The sequence below is a fragment of the Gorilla gorilla genome, chromosome 8 (assembly GCF_029281585.2).
Source record: "Gorilla gorilla gorilla isolate KB3781 chromosome 8, NHGRI_mGorGor1-v2.1_pri, whole genome shotgun sequence".
Classification (NCBI taxonomy): Eukaryota; Metazoa; Chordata; class Mammalia; order Primates; family Hominidae; genus Gorilla; species Gorilla gorilla.
Window position 1 is genome coordinate 87,765,799 of NC_073232.2, and position 20,694 is coordinate 87,786,492.

General features: G+C 40.0%; 2 protein-coding genes across 16 annotated transcripts in view; one reads left to right on the forward strand and one right to left on the reverse strand.

Annotated features, from left to right (window-relative positions):
- The window catches only part of ZEB1 (zinc finger E-box binding homeobox 1), a 204,278-nt gene extending 191,928 nt beyond the window's left edge, over nucleotides 1-12,350 (reverse strand). For 3 of the 15 annotated variants that reach the window (XM_063710223.1, XM_055352991.2, XM_055352996.2), the window contains exon 1: nucleotides 12,062-12,151. Coding sequence is in view for 6 of the 15 variants with exons in the window: in XM_031015269.3 (XP_030871129.1) it covers nucleotides 12,062-12,119 (58 nt within the window). In the remaining 9 variants the exon portion in view is untranslated. The other 12 variants (XM_063710222.1, XM_063710221.1, XM_063710225.1 and 9 more) reach the window with 11 other exon arrangements.
- Nucleotides 12,351-12,400: 50 nt separating this feature from the next.
- On the forward strand, nucleotides 12,401-12,715 carry LOC109028626 (visual system homeobox 1-like). Its single transcript, XM_019035176.4, has one exon. The coding sequence runs from the start codon at nucleotides 12,401-12,403 to the stop codon at nucleotides 12,713-12,715; it is 315 nt and encodes a 104-aa protein (XP_018890721.1).
- The last annotated feature ends 7,979 nt before the right edge of the window (nucleotides 12,716-20,694 follow it).

Consider the following 20,694-nt stretch of genomic DNA (forward strand, 5'->3'; position numbering starts at 1 on the left):
CAGGAGATGGAGACCATCCTGGCTAACACGGTGAAACCCCATCTCTACTAAAAATACAAAAAATTAGTCGGGCATGGTGGCACGCGCCTGTAATCCCAGCTACTCAGGAGGTTGAGGCAGGAGAATCACTTGAACCCAGGAGGCAGAGGTTGCAGTGAACCGAGATGCCACTGCATTCCAGCCTGGGCAACACAGCAAGACTCCGTCTCAAAAAAAAAAAAAAAAAGAAAGAAAGAAAAAAGAAAAGAAAATGAAATTTAAGACTCCTTCCCAGTTCAATGCTTTTTCTATAAATGCACCTAAGGATACCAGCTCAGAAGGAATTATGCATTAATATACAGAACGTTCAAGACAGACACAGAGCTAAAAGGAGTATTAAAAAGCGAGATCTTTAAAACAAAAATAAGGCACAGGTTACTTATAATGAATTTTCAAGGAATAGGAATAGGTGATAAAATAAAACAGAAAAGTTAAAGTTAAAAAACTATCTTAAAATAAGAATTACATAGGAATAAGTAACATCTATATTTTCTAAGAAATGAAAGAAATAAATATAATAAACCCATCTGTAATCAACTTATCAAAGTTAAAAGTAATTAAAAACTTTTTCTTTAGCTATAACAAAGTGAGGAGGTAAAATATGTAGCGAAAAATCGGTAAGATCAAGCATTTATCTCAAGGAGAAAACTACATCCCTTAAAAACTCAAGATAAATGTTAGGTTTAAACAAACTCCCCATCTAAAGATAAAAGCTACGGAACATGAAAATGAATTGGTATAGTGCTAAATTCCTTAAAACCTTGTAGGAAATAAGAAACCTTGAAGACAACACTCGCATTCCCCTAACTAGGGCCACTCTCCTTAGGCATCTTTCTCTGAAACTGTATCCTCAATAAAGTATATTTCAGTGAATTAAAATGTGTCAAGGACATGAAGAACCTTGAAAACCCCGACTAGGCACAATGTACTCACTCTCAGTCAAAAATGTTCAAAACCAGGGAAGTAGGACTTGTGTTCCTCTATAATCCTGAGCTTTGGGTCTTAGTTGGGCCCTAAGAAACATTTTTAAAAATTTCAAATAAAAATTCTTATGCCAAATTCTGGTGAGTTAAGACCAAACATTAACCTGAAATGGATTACAGACCTAAATGGTAAAGCTATAAGCTTCTAAAAATACATGGGAGAAGTCCTGAAGATCTGGAATAGGCAAAGATTTCTCAGAAAGGACACAAAGCTTAAATGAATAAAATTATGAATTAAACTCCATCAAAATTTAAAGCTTTGGCACTTCAATGGTACCATTAAGAAAACTGATAAGCCAACAGAAAGAGAGAAATATCTTTAATACTTGTATCCAACAAAAAATTTTGGTCCAGAATATACAAAGAACTCTTACAACTGAATAATAAAAAGACAAACAATCCAATTAAAAATGGACAAATTATTTGAACAGACAGTTCACAAAGGAAAATATACAAGTGGCCAATACATACACCAAAAGATCTTCAAACATCATTAGTCACCAGTGAAATCCAGTCAAAACCAAAATGATACTACCACTCATCTACTAGAATGGTTAAAACTAAAAACACGGACAATTGTTTGCAAGGATGTGGAACAACTAGAACTCTCATACATGGATGGTGGAAATGTAAAAATGTTTGTTACAAGCAGTTTGCAATTTTGCAGCTTCTTACCAAGTTAAACATACACTTACTATATGTACTTACAAGTACAGTTACCTGTACTATAACTGTACTCTTAAGTACTGACTCAAGAAAAATGTAAGATATTTTGCATATAAATTTTATGTAAATGTTCACAGTAGCTTTATTCATTAGAGCAAAGAACCAGAAACAACCCAAGTTAATAGTTCCATTGCAGGTGAATGGCGACACAAATTGTGTATTTGGTGATATAATATTCATACAGTGGAATACTACTCAGCAATACAAAAGGAATGAGTTACTGATACTTATTAATTTTGATAATATCCTGTGCAAAAGAAGGTGCACAGAAAGTACATACTGCATGATTCGGTTTATATGAAACTCTAGAAACATTAAATCTAACCTCTAGTGACCAAAAGCAGATCATTGCTAGGGGGCAATAGGTGGGGAAGATTGGCTGAGATTAAGTACACAAGAACTCTTTAGGATGATGGAAATAATGTTCTACTACATCTTGATTGTGGTAGCAGTTACACATGTATGCAAGTATGTCAAAACTCTATCAAAATGTACATGCATAGTGGTATATCTTATTGTATATAAATTATACCTCAATTAAGTTCACACGCACACACACACACACACACCAGGGTATGGTTTTAACTTTTGGCTTAGAATAGTCCTGATCTATACCATAGGAACACAGTAAGACAGCCATCTTCTTAAATACATTCCCAGCCAAATGGATATATGAGAAGGTGCAGACTCCATGTTGCTTAGACTATTCAAATATAGAATGCACAGCTTTTATTCCTTGGACTTGAGTTCTTTGATTTATGTAACAGAATAACAATGGGACATTATCCTTGAAGTTCATGTCAATGTTATACATAAAAGTGATATGATAAGGTCTCTCTCATATAATGGCCCTTAAAAAGAGTCCAAGGAATCCTTCCTAAACCTGAAAGACATACCAAAAGTAGCATTAAGATGAAGCTTCAGTGTCTATTGATCATTTAACAGCTTTGTCCAAGGTCTGAACTAAGCAATGTTAAATGTCAAAGTTACACAAACAATGTACAAATTTTACAGCAACCCCCTTTCAGATGGTAGTTACATTAGCCGGAGTTAATACTGGTCAAAAGGATAAAAAATTGTCAGTTGATCCAAGATATATTTAAAATAAATTAATAAGTAAAATTTTAAATGAACATGTGTTGAAAACTTAAAACATGTATTAGGCACAATGCATCATATGCTTCATTTAAACTTTCCCAATTCTTAGATTGTCATGTCCAATTTACAGGCAGAGAAACTCAAGCATAAAAAGACTAAGTAACCTGGCCAGGGTGATAGGTAGTAAGTTACAGGATCAACCCAAACTCTTAACTGTTATACTTGTTCCTCTTAAGAAAGGGTGTATTCAAAAGGTGAACTCCTGATGCATTAGACATATAAATACAAAAAATACAACTAAGAAACTAATAGAAGAAAATCCAGGAAAATATCTTTATAATCTATAGATTAGGAAGGACTTCTTACTACCCATAAAGTCAAAATTTTGACATTAAAATTAAGGATTCCTGTACCAAAGTCAAATGACTGAAACGTTGGGGATTATCATCTCAAATACACAAGAGAAATGGAAATCTATCCAAAAAGAGGGGTAAAGGGTATGAATAGGCCAGATATGGAAAGGGAAACCCAAACAGCTAGCAAGGATATGAAGAAACGATCAACCTCCCTGATAAACAGAGAAACATAAATTAAAGCAACTATCAGATTATATTTAGCAACTGAAAAATTAGCAAAATGTAGAATGTTGTACGATACCCAAGGCTGGCAAAAACGTGAGAAAATAGTTCTTTTACATTGTTGGTGAGCGTAAAAAATGGTGTTGCTGTTTTTAAAATAATCTGACAGAATTTAGTAATTATTAAATATGTGATTGACCTATACTCAGCAATACTATGTCTGGACAATACCATGTCCCTAGATATGGTAGTGCTGAGAAACTCTTCCACAGCCATTAGCAACACGTAGGAGGATGTTTATTACAGAATTATTGGTATCCAAGAATTGGAGTCAATCTGGGAATCTGCCATTAGGGGAATTGATAGGTAATTTGCGCTTACTACATAAACGAACTACTGCAAGGTTAAAAGCAATGAACTAGCTGTACATATAGCAACATATCTAGCTATCAAACAATGCTAAGTAAAGAAAGTAAATTATATGTCAGGTGCAGTGGCTCACACCTGTAATCCCAGCACTTTGGGAGGCTGAGGCAGGTGGATCAGCTGAGGTCAGGAGTTTGAGACCAGCCTGGCTAACATGGCAAAACCCCATCTTTACTAAAAATACAAAAATCAGCCAGGTATGGCCGTGTGTGCCTGTAATCCCAGCTACTTGGGAGGCTGAAGCGGGAAAATCACTTGAACCTGGGAGACAGAGGTCGCAGTGAGCTGATATCGTGCCATTACACTCCAGCCTGGGTGACAAGAGTCAAACTGTCAAACTGTCTCAAAAAAAAGAAAAAAGAAAGAAAAGAAAAAGTAAATGATAGAGCAAAGTAGCACTTATAGCACTTATGTAAATACAAAACACACAAAAGAGGTACAAAATTTTACAAGGCTAGCTACAAAACCAATAGCATATAAAAAACATATTAGATTGGGTCCAAGGTAGGAAGGATAGAGTGAATGGGAGCTGAAATTGGGAATAATGACCAAAAGTATAATCCAAATGAGAGGATGCCTCTAAATAATACTAACGCTCTGCATCTGAAATATTTTAAGTGATATAACTACATCAACTACTAAATTTGATAGATGTATGCATATGTATTAGAACTTGCCTTTTTTTGAGATGATGAAGCATTCTACACATTTTGGTTTTAACTATAATAAATTTGAAAATTCATGGTAGCTAGTTCTTGCTTGTTACCGTCTTAGATAAATATGCTCAAATGACCTAATGAAAAGAATACCGAACTAGGAACCCAAAAAGCTGTGACCTAGTCCAAGCTAACTAGAAACATAAACTTGGCAAAGTCATCTTATCTCTTTGACTGTCTGCTTTACTGCAAAATGGCTTTGGATGATTCTCCCAAATCTCTCCAGTCCAAAATTATTCCACTTCATTTTCTTAATGAATATTTATTCATATAAAGTTATTGTCTACTCCAATTCCTCCTTCCTTTACTTTCTCCCTCCCAAATAAAGCAAAAGCCAAATGTATCAAAAGAGATTCAGAAAAGTGACATAGCAATAGGAGCAAACAGCAACTTAATTTTAGGGTAGAAAGGAGAAAACATTAAAGAGATACAGTGATTTTGACAGCCTTTTCAAGTATTCAAGGCAGAGCAAGGTTACCCTGAGCCCAGGTTCAGAAAATCTACTCCTTGAAGGATTTCACTACATGTTATTCCATATGTCACTGTATCTGCCTGGCATTACCCCTTCTTAAAACACACATTAAAGTCTCTTCTAGAGTTTCTACTTAAAGACCCTAAATTTCAGTTTATCTGTGTCAGTTTTCAGATAAAAAGTTATTTTGGAAAAGATGAATCTTCCATATTAAAAATATATGATTCCAAGAAAATGAATTTTTTTCATCAGCAAACTAGTTACACTCAGCACTATCTACTTAAAAAAAAAAAAACCAAAACCAAACACTCTGCTAGACCTTAGGAGTAAGGGAAATCAGAGTAAGAGTAAGGAGTAAGAGTAAGGAGTAAGAGTAATGAATACAAAGACCTTAGGAGTAAGGGAAATCAGAATATATTTTAGGCGGTGAGCATGAATAGTAACAGATATATAAATAATGGTGTCACATTTTATTAAAAGAAAACTGAAATCAGAGTACTTAAAATATCTTAAACATTTAAAATTAGAATATTTTAAAAAGAAAACAGAGGACTTTCAATATAGAATAAAACAATAAAAAGAAATTAACATAATTTATAAATTTATCTTCCATTCACATTTAATTTTAAATCTGAATGGAGGAGGGGAAGGGAGAGGGAGGGAATTAAGAGATCACAAAACATCTGTTATGAATAATTTCAGCACAGATGTAGTTGTTACTGCAAAAGAGATGAAGGTTTTCCCAGGTTGCCATACTGTAAGGTTTTCTACAAACATAGTTCATACCTCAACCTCCATGTACCAAGTCTCAATAAATACATAATGTTGATTAGGAGGAGAAATGTGCATATGGACAGATAAATGCAATCCCTATGTATAGAGGGAACATGTATTAAACAACAGGGAGCTGTTTGAAGAAAAAGAAAAGTAACTTTGTAGAGAATGAAAAAAGCTTAAAGTCTCACAGCTATAATACAAATAGACACTTGAATTCAACTTTTTGCTTTTCCTTTCATAATCTTTCCATTTATCTACATCCGTATTATATAATCCAAAAATAATGCTTTAACAAAATTAATGAAGCTCTAAAAATTAAGTTGTTTTCTCTGAAAACAATCATAAAGCAAATTTTACTTATTAGAGAGCATTTTGCTACTTAAGTACTGTATTATATTGCCATCTTTTTAAGCAACCCAGTTTTAAGTTAACAAACAGTGTAACCCACCTCCATCAAGGCTAAAATCCAGACATGCTCATAACATATTGAAATTTTTATTTAGTAAAACTAATGTCCTAAAGATGTTTCCTTTAATGACATAATACTCAAAACACTGCCCCATGCAAAAGAATGATTAGTTTATATGGCAATGCCTACATAATAGATCAAATTTAATTTTAACTAGGGTTGCTACAAAACTTTCTCTACTACATATATTTCTATTTGCTTACTACTTTTAGTTCATACCTAGTTGAATGATTATTTAGCCAGTAATATGTACAACATCTCCCCTTTAAAAAGTAGTTTAAAAAATCATTTTATCATATTTCCTAATCAGGACACTTTTTCTAGTTTAAAATTTTTTGAGTTTTCTTTCAACAATGGACTTTTATTTTAGCTTATATCTCAATTAGAAATAAAGAGCATGCATTTCCACATAAATTAGTGACCGTACTGCAAAGAAACCTTTTTCAATCCTATTTCTACAGCTTCAAGTTTTCTAACCTCTCGTTGTACTCTTGCACACTAATGCATATCTTCTTCCAACATCTGCATGATTTTTCTCCTCCTCTGCTGCAATTCAATACAGGTAGTTAAGAGTAGCTAACAATATAATTCCACGATACTGCATCTGTGTTTACATCTGGCTCTAACCACATGCTTAAAAGTGATTTATACAGGTAAATCCACAAGAGGATAAAGCAAAAGAAAAACACAACTATGAGAAATCATTATGCTCTTATTTTAAAAATATCATTCTCAATTTAACAGAAGTTTCTCAGCACATGCTTCAAAAGCTACTACATAGGAGGTATGCCATTTCAAACATACTAGAGACTAGAGAAAGGAAGAAAACAGTATTAAACAAATATTTCACATGCTTTTTATATCAGGGTCATCTTCATAAATGATTAATACTTTCAATTTATAAGATACTTTAAGTTTTGCTCCATGCTACAATGTATCTCGTGACTTTGTGGCAAAGTTTCTGAGTTCATAAACATTTAAGTGAATCACACCTATTCACTACTGAGCCCTCAGGAATTAGAATACTAAATTTAAGAAATACCTGTCAGGAAATGAAAAACTATTTACACACACACACACACACACACACACACACACACACGAAGAACCATGACATCCTAAAATAAGAAATTAACACAGGCTTACCTGGCAATTCAATACCTACTTAGTTCAAGATAAACAGTATGGCTATTCCATTATGGTACTGATATTGATGCATTTATAGAAACACCACTAAAAATAATTAAGGAAATAAATACTTCTAATGTTCTACCTAATGAGAGGCTTAAAATTTACAGTTATATTAATATACCTATAAGAACACAAAATGAAAAGACATAACTAAATACACTCTCATGCAATTATTTATATGCAATTTATATAGTTTCTTGAAAGGAATTATTTTAATACAAGCATACAGCAACGTACGAACTACAGAGTTTTACTGCATATAAGATCTCAAAGCAAACTTATATTCCTTAATTACAACTGACAAATTTAAAACGTATGCACTCACTGTTTCTTAACTAAAAAGGTGGGGGAGGGCTACCAGTAGGAAAAGATCTGAAGGGGAAGGAAAAGATAAAATCTAAAAATCACTAACATCTAAGTGACTGCTAGTTACCACCTCCGTTAGTAGCTCTCTGCCAACCCATCCATAGACTAAGTCTACATAAATTATATAAAATAATTACACAGTATTATCAATCAATTGTAATTTTCCTTGCTACTCTTAAACTTTGACCATTTTAGATGTATTCTGACATCTAAAATATATATTTTAAGGGATCTTACTATGAATTTTAAAAAGGGGTGATTAAAAAGTATTCTAAATATGCAACATAAATATGGGTCAATTATTACATATTCTTCTCCAAACCTAAGAACATAAAACAAAATCTTTTTAAAATAAGGAGTAATACAACTGCTCTAAAACAAGAATGAATTAATAGCAATCTCAATTAGAGACTTAAAACAACTTAAATTTATAAAATTATTCAAGTTAAAACAGTCCTGCTTCTTTCTAGTTTCGGCAAACTAGAAAATGCTTATGCCTAATTTAACCAAGGCTAGTTTTAAGTAACAATAAGACTTAGAATTATACTGAAGGTCCCAATCAGCACAGTCGATAGAGAGACTTATGATGCTACTACACCAATAATCATTTTTGTTAGCATCCTCTACTGGTGGTTTCCAATGACAGCAAGGGGAAATGGTGCTGATGACAGAAGGATATGTACCTGCTATTCCATCTAAAGAGAATTAATCAGCATGTGGTCATTAGTACAGTACATCTCTCTCGCTCAAAAAAAAAAAAAGGTAGAACAAGAAGAAAACCACATAGAAGAAAGCAGAAAAAGAAAAAGACAGATTTTTAAAAATGCAACAAAGCATGAAATTATAAATGGTAAAAACTAATTCAAGCAATTCTAATGTCACTTCTTTACGGATGACTAACATCATTAAGTTACCACATAAGGTTTGATGCTTTGGCCAAACCTTACTCAATTGGTTTACCCCTGTCAGTTACATTACCTGATACTCCCTTTAATATCCTACCTTCAGACATATTCCAGAAAGGAAATTAAAATATTTTACAGAAGGCTTAGCAGCAAAATCCACGTATCTTATTTCAAAATGAATAAAACATTTACATATATATAACAACATAAACTATCTCTACGACAATCTTCCACTGTATACATCACATATTTCTTCATTAAAAAGATTTGAGAGTTAACATTTTGCCAGGCAATTTTCTCCAATAAACATCTGCAACTTAAATATGACTGCACTGCTAAGAAATATTAACCAGCACATATACTGAGGTTTCACAACACAATGGAATATAACTTCATTTTTAATATGCAAAATATAAGGCTAAATCAAATAGCATGGCTATAATCACCAGCAATGAATGAAATGCATTTGAGAACAAAAAGAAATACAAGGACAGAGCCAAAAGTGATGAAAATGGAAGATACCTGTAGTAGTACAGTGCTATCTTAAACACCTTTTGTTTTCTGAGAGTAATGCATACTGCAGACAAGACGTTTTGTGCTAAACAGACGCAAATCTGTTTTTCTAATATTAAACACAAAGGAAAAACACTGACAGCAAGCGTGGTAAATAAATCCCTCCCTTGAGAATGAAAGCAGCAGACAGGAGGGGGCTGACATACATGCAGGAGAAAACTAAACACCATCTTTTTTTCTACCTGCACAAGTTGCCATTTGCTGCAGCGATCAAGAACCTCTCTTTCCTGTTGATTTCAAGTATCTTTCAGGATCGCTTTTCCCCCCTTAAGTCATCTGTTGATATGCCTTACGAGTGTAATATTCATATCACAGGATCTCAAGGAGAAAAATCCATTCTTTCCTGTTCAGGTAAACATGTTTACAGCAGCTGCACAGACGCTGGGTGGTTCAGACTCACATGTCACACACATGTCGTCAGCAACAAGAAAAGCCCCTTTCTCTGGCGATCAACATTTTAAATAAGGTAAAAAGCGAACAGCTCTTTCCGAACCAACTTACCTTTCATAAAGCCACATCAGCAACAGCGGCAACAGCTCAATATAGAACACACACTATTTGACGCTAAAACAGGAAATTAAAATTGCAATAGCCTATGTTCCACTCCTTGCTATAACAAGTCATCTCTCCACAATGAGAATACCAAAATACCTTTCGATTATAATCAACAGACGTCTTTAAAATGCAAGTGTTTATTTGAATAATTAAAATCACGAAAGCAGTGATTTTAATGATGGCTCGAATATATTAAAAATATAATTATGGATTGGAAGGAAACATCTTGAAACAGCTTAAAAATCTTCGTATCTGCTTCTAGACAGGAAATCCCACACAAAATCTAAAATTGCCAGGAAAGGTTACAAAACCTCGCGTTTCGCATCCCAAAGGGGAGGGAGAAAGGGAGCCCAGGCGCGGGGGGTGGGGCGAGGGGAGCACGAGAGAGTTTTCTCCTAAACACGTATTTCCTCGTTTTCTCGACGCTGCAGCGGTCCCATTATAGACGCATTTATTGCCCCTCTCTTAAAAGTCGTTTTAAAAATAACGCAGGAACCAAAGCGAGCCCCTCGGTCCGAAATGTACGTGTAATTCCTTATATAGCCTGGGCTGCGGCCGGCGGCAGGGCCGTTGCCGCCCATTATTATACAAACAGGTACCGGGGCGGCGCAGGCGGGGGCTGCTCTCCCCGCGCTCCCGCCGCCCCCGGGCGGACAAGTCTCGCCCCTCTCGCCACAGGAACTGTCCAGACAATAACAATCAGCAGACATTTCGCTGCTGCACGAGAGGGAGAGAAAGCACAGCATCGCCCCGAGATAACCAGAAATACAATCAACTTACAACGTCTCTCCAAACTGGAAAAGGCGACTGTGCAACCACCACCACCACATGTTCAGGTCTCGATCCCTCGGGCTGTCTCTCTTTTTTTTAACTCTCACGCCAGGCAGAGAGGTGTGTGTTTCCCTTGGCACAGCAGCACAAATCAATAAACACTGCAGCTGCGGTGCAAGTAGCAGCCCCGCGCGTCCGTCGGTCCGTCCGCCCCCTCCCCCACCCTCCTTCCACCCGAGACCCAGAGCGCCATCCAAGCCCCATTATCCGGCTTCAGCGCTCCGTGCGTCCGGCCCAGGTAACAACTTCCCCAAAAACCGAAAGAGAAAAGCGCGAGGCGCACGCACACCGGCCCATCCCGGCGCAGAGACCGCGTCTGCCCCGGGAGGGGGATCTGTCTGTGGTGCTTCCCGGTCTCTAAGCCCAGGTAACAACTCCGCAAACACACCCGCCGCCCAGCTCGCCCCCATCCGCGCGGCTCCCGGCGGCGTTAAGTGGGTGCCTTTCCTGCCCTGTTCCCCGCGCCGCCCCGCCGCGCCCCGCCAAACGTGGACCCCACTCGCGGGGCTCGCCGCGGAGTCCCCAGGCCGGGGCTCTGGGCCGGGCAGCGGGAGGCGCCAGGGAGGAGGGGCGCTTAGGGACCCGCGCCCCCGCGCCTCTAATCCCCGTTCCGCGAGCGCGCCCGGCCCGCGGGTCCCAACTTTACCGCCGCCGACCGAACCCTGTCCGCCCGCGGCGCGCACAGCCGGCGCCCGCGCACACGCGCGCACAAACCCCACGCAACCCGCGGCCGCCCCGTCCCGCCGCCGCCGCAGCCCGCCCGCCGCGCGCCCACAGCCCGGCCCGAGTCGCGGGGCCCGAGCGACAGTGACGGCGCCGGCCGGGGCCGCGGCGCGCGGAAGCCACTTTGCACGGTCAGCGCCGGGCACAAGTTTGTTCCGCGGCTCCCGGGGGCCTGGGCGCTGAGGGAGAATCGCGCTGAGGGGGCCAGGAGGAGGGGGAGAGGGAGGCGCCGAAGGGCACAAGAGTGGGGAAAAGTGCGGAAAGAAGCAACAGCCGCTCCACCCGGGACCAGAAAAGTGGCCAGCGCGTCCCGGCCGCCCGCCCTGCGCCGGGGATGCGGCGGCGCCGGCGCCGGCTAACGGTCCAGGGAGGCGGCAGGGGCGGCGGGAGCCGCTAGGCGGAGAGAGACCAGGTAAGAGACATAACGGTTCAGGGAGAGCGAGCGGCCGCGGCGCGGCTCCGGCAGCGGCGGCAGCGGAGGGGGGCAGAGAGCACTACTTTCTACTTTCCCACTCCACTTTGCCGTCCCTGCCCCGGCCGCCCCCAGCCCGGCTCGCCCCCCTCACCCCGGGGGCGCCCCGGCTGCCCAGCTCCCCCTGACTCCGCCGCTCCCCGGTCCCGTCCGCCACTCACCGTTATTGCGCCGCGGGTTCGCCTGCTTTCTGCGCTTACACCTGGGGCCATCCGCCATGATCCTCTCGCTTGTGTCTAAATGCTCGAGTCACCTCCTCCCCCTCCCTCCCCCTTCCCCCCCACCCCTCCGCCTCCACCCCTCCCCCCTCCCCACCGCACCTGGTTTACGACACTCCCGGCTTTACGACATCACCTTCCTTACACCTAGAGGCTCTCGCTCTACGGCCGGAACCTTGTTGCTAGGGACCGGGCAGTTTGCGGCAACCGTGGGCACTGCTGAATTTGAATTGAGGGGCGAGAGAAAAGTTTTCCTCAGGTGTGGTGGGGTGAGGGAGGCGGATGCCGGGAAACCGTAGGGACGTGGTCAGAAAGGCGACGGGCTGTCGGAGTTGGAAAGGTAAAGTTGGAGGCTCGTCGGCGTCCTGCCTCCGCGCTGGCCACACCCGCCGCGGCTGCCCGGGGCAGGGAGGGATCTGGCTGATTCTCCCTGTACCCTGTGCCCTCGGAGCTGCCCCTCCGAGCGCCCAGAGGTCCCCGCCTGCCTGCTTCCTGGAGGCAGGGCTACCATCAGTCCCACGCCTCGCGTGTCCGCCCCGCGCACCCCGGGGCCAAGGAAAGGGATCGCGGTCTGGACTCCCCGGGGAGTTCCCTTGATGAGGGGAAGGGCAGGTTTGGGGACGGCGAGGACACGCGGCGACCGGAGAGAGGCTACCTGACCCGCGCAGCCCGGACTCCCTTCCCATCCCTTCCAGGGACGCCTGGTTTCCCCCCAAGCGAACCCGGATGGGAAGTGACTTCAATGAGATTGAACTTCAGCTGGATTGAAAGAGAGGCTAGAAGTTCCGCTTGCCAGCAGCCTCGTTAGTAGAGCGGAATGAGTAATACCCACACGGTGCTTGTCTCACTTCCCCATCCGCACCCGGCCCTCACCTGCTGTCACCTCGGCCTCCCCCACCCGGTCCGCGCTCCCCGCCCTCTTCCTCGCGTAGACCCGTGGGATCCTACGCTGCAGGACTCAGAGCTAAGGTATCCACAGGCCATGAATTCCTTCCTTAAGTGAGCGGTCATCGCCGTGCAGGACCTTAAGGCAAGAAGCATCGGCTGACAGATGTGATCTCTGAACCTGATAGATTGCTGATTGTATCTTCTTTTATCCTTGACTTGGTACAAGTTTTGGGATTTCTGAAAAGACCGTACAGATAACCACAAATATCAAGAAAGTCGTCTTCAGTATTAAGTAGAATTTAGATTTAGGTTTCCTTCCTGCTTCCCACCTCCTTCGAATAAGGAAACGTCTTTGGGACCAACTTTATGGAATAAATAAGCTGAGCTGTATTTCAAGTAATATAGTTATAAATTAACAATGTAGCAGTTATTGATAGAGAAATTGAGAAAACTGAAACGTGACCGGAGTATTGGAAATAACGTAGTACATCACCTAGCACGATGACACATAGTAGGTGCTCAATAAATTTATGCTTATAATTTTTGTCACTTCTATGGCAGGATTTTTTTATTAGGTTAAAATTATCTTTTAAACACCTTCCGGAATTTTAGAATATTCATTAATAATGTCTTCAAACCTTTCAACTGAAATAAATTTACAGCTGAAGTCTGATGATTTAAAGTTAGAAAGTTTAATCTTGAATATAAATGAACATTTTCTCTCCCACATTTTCTTGGGCATTTTGAGAAGTAAATGCGTTATTTATTGGTCCATGAAATGTGACTGTAAATATTCTTTGCTATACATTATGTCTATATATCTGCATTCATCCTCAATGCCAAAACTAAAATCATTAGTCTTAATGATCGTTTTAAGTACAGGCAGTCCTTGCTTTCCTTGATACCATGTTAACCGAAACTTGTCTATGTCAACACGGTGTCCTTGCTTTGCTTGGTTAAGTGTGAGTTCTTCCTCCCTTTTTTAAGAGTTGTACAACGTTTTTCAGTCGCCTACCGAATCAGGTCATAGACTATGGAATTGACCCCACCCCACCAACATTTTTACAGCTACCCTGATTTCTGACCAGAAAGGAAAAAAAAACTTTTCAGCTCTATCACACATTTTACCTACTCTTAAACTTAGGAGGTATTACAAATAGCATTTTCTCATGTTCTCTTTCTGGCCTGTACCTCCCTGCTAAGCTTCCTTCAGTGTTCATCCTCACCTCATAGAGAGATGAAGTGAAGAGACAAACAGAAGTCATTTTCTTCCTTCCTTTAGTGGTTTCTGGTTTAGTTAGTTTGGGACAAACTGTGTGAACAAGTACCTTTTTAGGTAACTTTTTTTTCTTATTTCTATGTCCTCAACACCTAGTGGAGTACGTAGCCAATAGTAGATGCTTAATAAACATTTCTTAAATTAATATTGTTGACCTTTTCTGACCCTGTTCTTGACAGTAAGGTACATAATCTGCCTTCATCCCTTTAGTCCTTAGGAACAGATAAAGTCATGGATATGAAAGTGATCACTGTCATTAATATCCACATTAAAATTGCTCTTGATTTTAGTTTCTCCATAATCATTTTCCCTAAACAATGAACTCTGTTCACCTTTTTTTAAAAAATATGCACAGCGAATATTACTGGTAGCCCAAATCTTCTAACATAAAATTTCCATTTTGTAAAAGCTTCTGATAAGCATATATGTTATGAATTGAATGTTTGATTATTATACTTTAATGTTCTTGAAAATATTGATATCTGGACTGGAAAGAAAACAGACAAAAGTAAATCTCAGAATAAATTACTGCTTTAGACATGATGCATGTGTGACGGTTGCTTCTTATCTCTTAAATACAGCTAAAGAATGGGGGAAAAATCTTTAGAATCAATTTATAAAAGAAGATTATTTAAATTTAGGTTTATTCAAATCAAACGGTAGGGGATACTAATATATGAGTTTAATATGTATCCTGCATTCTTGGTTTTAGTAATTGTAGTGCTGTCATACAGCATACATTCAATATATATGCTTATTTTTAATATGTCAATGAAATGTTAGCACTCTGCTTCTACTGAGCACTGGGATTATATATGCTGAAGGGAAGATATTCTAAAAATGAATTTCTATACTATTCCAAATTTACAGGGAAAAATGTAAATGGATAGAATAGTTCCAATACTGAGTTTTTTCTATAAATTTTTCATAAACCCTTTGTACCTATTTGCTTTTCATATATGATTCATGTATAAATTAGGATAAAATTTGACATAAAATTATCTTAAGTTTAAAATGTAGAGATTTCACGGTGTTCCACATGAAGCATATCATTCCCACATACCTCTTCCAAAACACATTGAGAAGTGCAATGTATAATTCTCTAGTCTTCATCAAAATTTAAAGTTGGTTAATTTCATGGAAGGATAGCATGTAAATGCAACTCTTGAATTCAATACCTAATTTTAATCTTAGAGTTTTTGAAGGAAAAAGAATGTGATACATGTTATCCCTCAAAGTACAGAATGTAGAGGTCCCATAAAGCCGCTACTCAATTCTTGTCTCTGACCATGGCTCCTGACCTACAGTAATTCTGGATTTGCAGTTCACCGTGGAACAAAGGAGGGCAATGGTCATTTCACTGTTGCAGTCTCACCAAATTCTGCAGTCATTGAGTCAGGAAGGAAACATGACTACAGGGTGATGCAGAACCCACAGTTGGCCACAGGACCCATGCCAGCCCTTCGAATACAGCCTCCCAGGAGGTATCACAGGGACAAATGTTTTCTCCATACTTCCATGTGATTTTTGTTACATAGTTTACCACAAAATGGTTCTTACTCCTCTGGGGAATGAGGCTCCTATTTTTAATGTAAGTCAATGAAATGTTAACACGTGTAGTTTCTTATTTACGAGGCGATTTTTCAGGAACGTGTCTAATACAGAGATAGATATAAATATATGGAGAAAGATGTTTGCAGGATGTCGGTGAATATCCAAAAAGTAAAACTAGTATTTTCCATGAAGTCACAATAATTAAAAAGGATTTCTTTCAAAGGCTGCCTCCATAGAAGTTAGATTTTAGTTTCTATTACTAATATTACTTATGAATATGAATAACATTTAATTTTTTCTACACTTGATTATACGTAGGTAACTTGAGAGGAAGCAACACACATATTTTTGATTTAAGTGAATTTTAAGTGTTTACCATGATATCAGTGGTCTGATAACTGGTTTCTACTGCTGTTTTTTCTCTTTTGTATCCACGTATTTCTTTTTTCTGTCATCTTGACTTCTTTTAGCAGCTGATTGATTCTGTTACAGAGTATGGCTGTTTCTTTGACCTACAGTGCTGGTGTTCTGTAAACCACAGATCCTCAGTTACAGTCGTTGCCTCTGTTCAATCCTTGGTGTACATCCATTTAAAATGTTTGCAATCAGTAACAGGTTTTAGATGTTCTACCATTGTATTAAACTCACGTTGAGAAAGGTGGTGATAAATACCCTGTGTCCAATTATATCCACAACTTTAAGATCCCTGGTCACACCCTTCTCATTCTCTTCAGACCTCAGGCCTCTATTTCTTTTCTCTCTCTCTTTATCCTACTTACATAAATAGATCAGACATTGTGCCCCTCCCCACTGTTTTACTTTGTAATCATTCCCTTCCTCTGTCTTTCTTTGTGCCCGCTCTGTTTGGATCATTTCTCTTTCTCTTTTTGTTTAAAATTTTTTGAATCGTTCCAACTCTGTGAAATGCTTTGCTTTTTCATATTATCCTTGTTATGCTCTGTCCTTCAAAGTCCATTCTCTGCCTTTCCATGCTCTGCGAGGCTGACTTCTGTGGAAGTCACATCACCCAGGCTTCTTTGCCCTCTGGTTCCTATTTGGTTTCAGCCAATTTGGAGGCTTTGGCAAATGATCAGAGAAAGGAAAAACAGAGAGGTCAGGATATTTATTCTATTCCCTGCTGCCTGGCTGTGGCTCTAGCTTCGTTCCTCTACCTGAGGTCCCTGGCTCCTGTCCGACACCCTCATCCCATGGCCACAGGTCTTGCCAAGTTCCAGAAACTGCTTCTTCTCTTTGTGTCTTCAGGCCCAGGGTGGTAATGGTTGATTGCTTCATCACTCCTTCCTTTAAAACCTGTCCACACCTCTGTAAATAGTCTCTTCATTAAACTCTCTTCAGAGTATCCTTTGAATGTGCTATATGCTTCCTGCCAGGACCCTGAATAATATGCATATAGAAATAAAGCATTTTAACCTTATTTCTTACCAACCAATAATTCTGCTATTTCCATTAATTACAATACTAATGTTAAATGTGATATAAATGTCTTATGTCATTTGTTGAACAAGTATATACTCACGTTCCAATGTATGTACTTGCAAAATCTGGCAAACACTATCACGTAGTAATTATTCAATAACCTATTTGTGGAATGATGGCCTCTGCCTTAATCTAAAATCTAGGCGAGACAACTTTTACATATTTAAAACAATGAGAGAAAAAAATCATACCACAATATTAAGATAGAGAGAGCTAATTGTCCCTAATATGTTTCTTCCTCTTTTAAAATTATAGAACTGTCCATTTTTATCACACTTGAAATAATTCTTAGCTGGGTGTGGTGGTTCATGCCTATAATCCCAGTGCTTTGGGAAGCCAAGGCAGGAGGATTGCTTAAGGCCAGGTGTTGGAGCCCAGCCTGGGCAACGTAGCAAGATTACTCTCTACAAAAAATTTTAAAATTAGCTAAGCATCGTAAAGCGCACCTACAGTCGCAGCTACTCAAGAAGCTGAGGCAGGAGGATAACTTGAGCCCAGGAGTTCAAGGGTGAAGTGAGCTCTGATCACACAACTGCACTTCAGCCAGGGCAACAGAGTGAGACCTGCCTCTAGGAAAAAAAAAATGGTTCTGTCTCTCTTCTTGTATGTATCTAGGTCTCACTATGCTACTTAGTTCTGGCCAAAGAGATGTAAGTGGTGTGCGCAACATTGACAAAGATCTTCAAAAACATGCTTCACCATCCTTTCCCTTCCTCCTGTGGATTGAAATCCTGCTGGATTTTCTCAACTTGGGCAGAGCTGTCTAGAGCTCCTTAAGTTATGCAGAGCAAAAAGACTGAAGGAGCCTGAGTCCTTGACACTATGGAATACCATTACCAGTCCTGGACTTCCTCCTCCAGATTTCTCTTTCTCTTAGAAAGAAACAAATGTACCTCTTGCTTCAGCTGCCATTCTCTTAGGTTTTCTGTCATATGCAGCCAAAGTTAATCCTGTTCCGTGTGGGAATGTGTATTTGTTTCCTATTGCTGCTGTTAAAAATTACCACAAACTTAGTGGATTAAAACAACATAAATCGGCCAGGCTCAGTGGCTCACACCTTTAATCCCAGCACTTCAGGAGGCTGAGGTTGGCGGATCGCTTGAGCTCAATAGTTCGAGACCAGCCAGGCAACATGGTGAAACCCTATCTCTACAAAAGGTACAAAAATTAGCTGAGCATGGTGGCACAGGCCTGTAATTCCAGCTACCTGGGAGGCTGAGGTGGGAAGATGACTTGAGCCCAAGAGGTGGAGGCTGCAGTGAGCCAGGTTTGCACCACTGCATTCCAGTTTGGGCAACAGAGACCCTGTCTCCAAAAAAAAAAAAAATTGTTTTAATTAAAAGAAAAGTAAATGTATTATCTTACTATTTTGGAAGTGAGAAGTCCAAAGCAGGTCTCACAAGACTCACATCAAGGTTTTGGCAGAATTGAGTTCCTTCAGAAGGGCCTAGGGGAGACTCCATTTCCTGGCCTGTTTCAGCTTCTAGATGCTGCTCACATTCCTTGGTTTTGAGCCTCTTCCTCCGTCCTCAAAGTCAGCAACATCCAACAGAGTCCTTTGCATCTTGCCAGCTCACTCGTTCCTCTATTCTGCCTCCCTCTTCCAGTTATAAGGGCCTTAGTGACTAAACTGGGCCCACCCAGATAATTCAAAATATCTCTTCATTTAAAGGTCAGCTGATTAGCATGCTTAATTCCATCTACAATGTAAATTCCCCTTTGCCATATAACCAAACCTTTTCCCAGGTTTGGGGGATTAGGACGTGGACATCGTTGGGAGCCACTATTCCACCACTCACAGTATGCAAGTTTTGTATTTCATGATTGAGAAATATGTTTTATTTGTTCATCTTTAATTTGCAGATTTATAGCATTATGCTAATTGGTCATTACTCTGTATATAACATTTAGCATTGTGCCATGTAGAAGTTTTAATTGTTCATTAATTCATTTATTCAACTAATATTCTTTTTTTTTTTTTTTTTTTTTGAGACAGAGTCTCCCTCTGTCATCCAGGCTGGAGTGCAGTGGCAGGATCTTGGCTCACTGCAACCTCTGCCTTCCAGGTTCAAGCGATTCTCCTACCTCAGTCTTCTGAGTAGCTGGGATTACAGGCATGCACCACCGTGCTCAGCCAATTTTTTGTATTTTTGGTAGAGACGGGGTTTTACCGTATTGGCCCGGCTGGTCTCGAACTCCTGACCTCAGGTGATCCACCCGCCTTGGCCTCTCAAAGTGCTGGAATTACACGTCTAACATTCTTGAGCATATTATATGTGGCAGACACTGCATGGAACTGTAAATGCCTAATATGGTCCCTGACCTCAAGAAGCTTACAGGTTTGTGGGAGAAACATATATTAAAAGGCTGACACAAATGTCAAGGAAATATGGTTTACCTAAGAGAAAGATCTAAACAAACCCAGAGTCAAGGAAATCTTTCTTGGAGAAGTAATAGTGTTGTCAGAAGAGTAGGAGAAGAGAGTATTAAAGGCAGAAGTTACAGCATATGCAGAAATCTCAAAATGAAAGTATAGTGCTTTGTGGTACAAATCCAATAGCATCAAAGCATTGAATAAAATGGGCTCATAGTTCCAGATGAGGCCTCAGAGGTCAGTAAGCAGGAGCCAACCATACAAAGGTGCCAAGGACGTGGGATGTTGCACTGAAAGCACCTGTAGGCCATGAAGGGCCTTGAAGTTAACAGCGTCTACCGTATAGAAGATGTGAATTAGTGTTCTGTGAGGGAAACGAAAAAGTGAGCAGGACAGCATCAAGAGAACTTAACTTTTTAAAAAATTTCAGTTGTTATTTTAGACACAGGGGATACATGTGCAGGTTTGTTATATGGATATATTGCACCCAGGTAGTCGGCATAGTACCTGGTAGGTAGTTTTTCAACCCACACCCCTCCCTCTCTCTAGTAGTCTGCAGTACCTGTTGTTCCCATGTTTATGTCCACATGTACTCCATGCTTAGCTCCTATTTGTGAGTGAGAATATGTGGTATTTGTATTTTTCTGTCCTTGCATTAATTTTGAATAATCATGTAAGAAGGAATAATTCTGCAAGGAAAAGCAACACAAAAATAAGATGTGACTTTGCAAATTAAGCACACATAAACAATAATATTTGCAGATTATCTTTTTTTTTTTTTTTTTTTTTTGAGACAGGGTCCTGCTCTGTTGCCCAGGCTGGAGTGCAGTGGTGCGATCATGACTCACTGAAGCCTCGACCTCCTAGGCTTAAGCGATCTTCCCATCTCATCCTCCCAAGTACCTGGGACTACAGGCGTGCAGCACCCTGCCTGGCTAATTTTTTGTACTTTTTGTAGATATGGGGTTTCGCCATGTTGCCCAG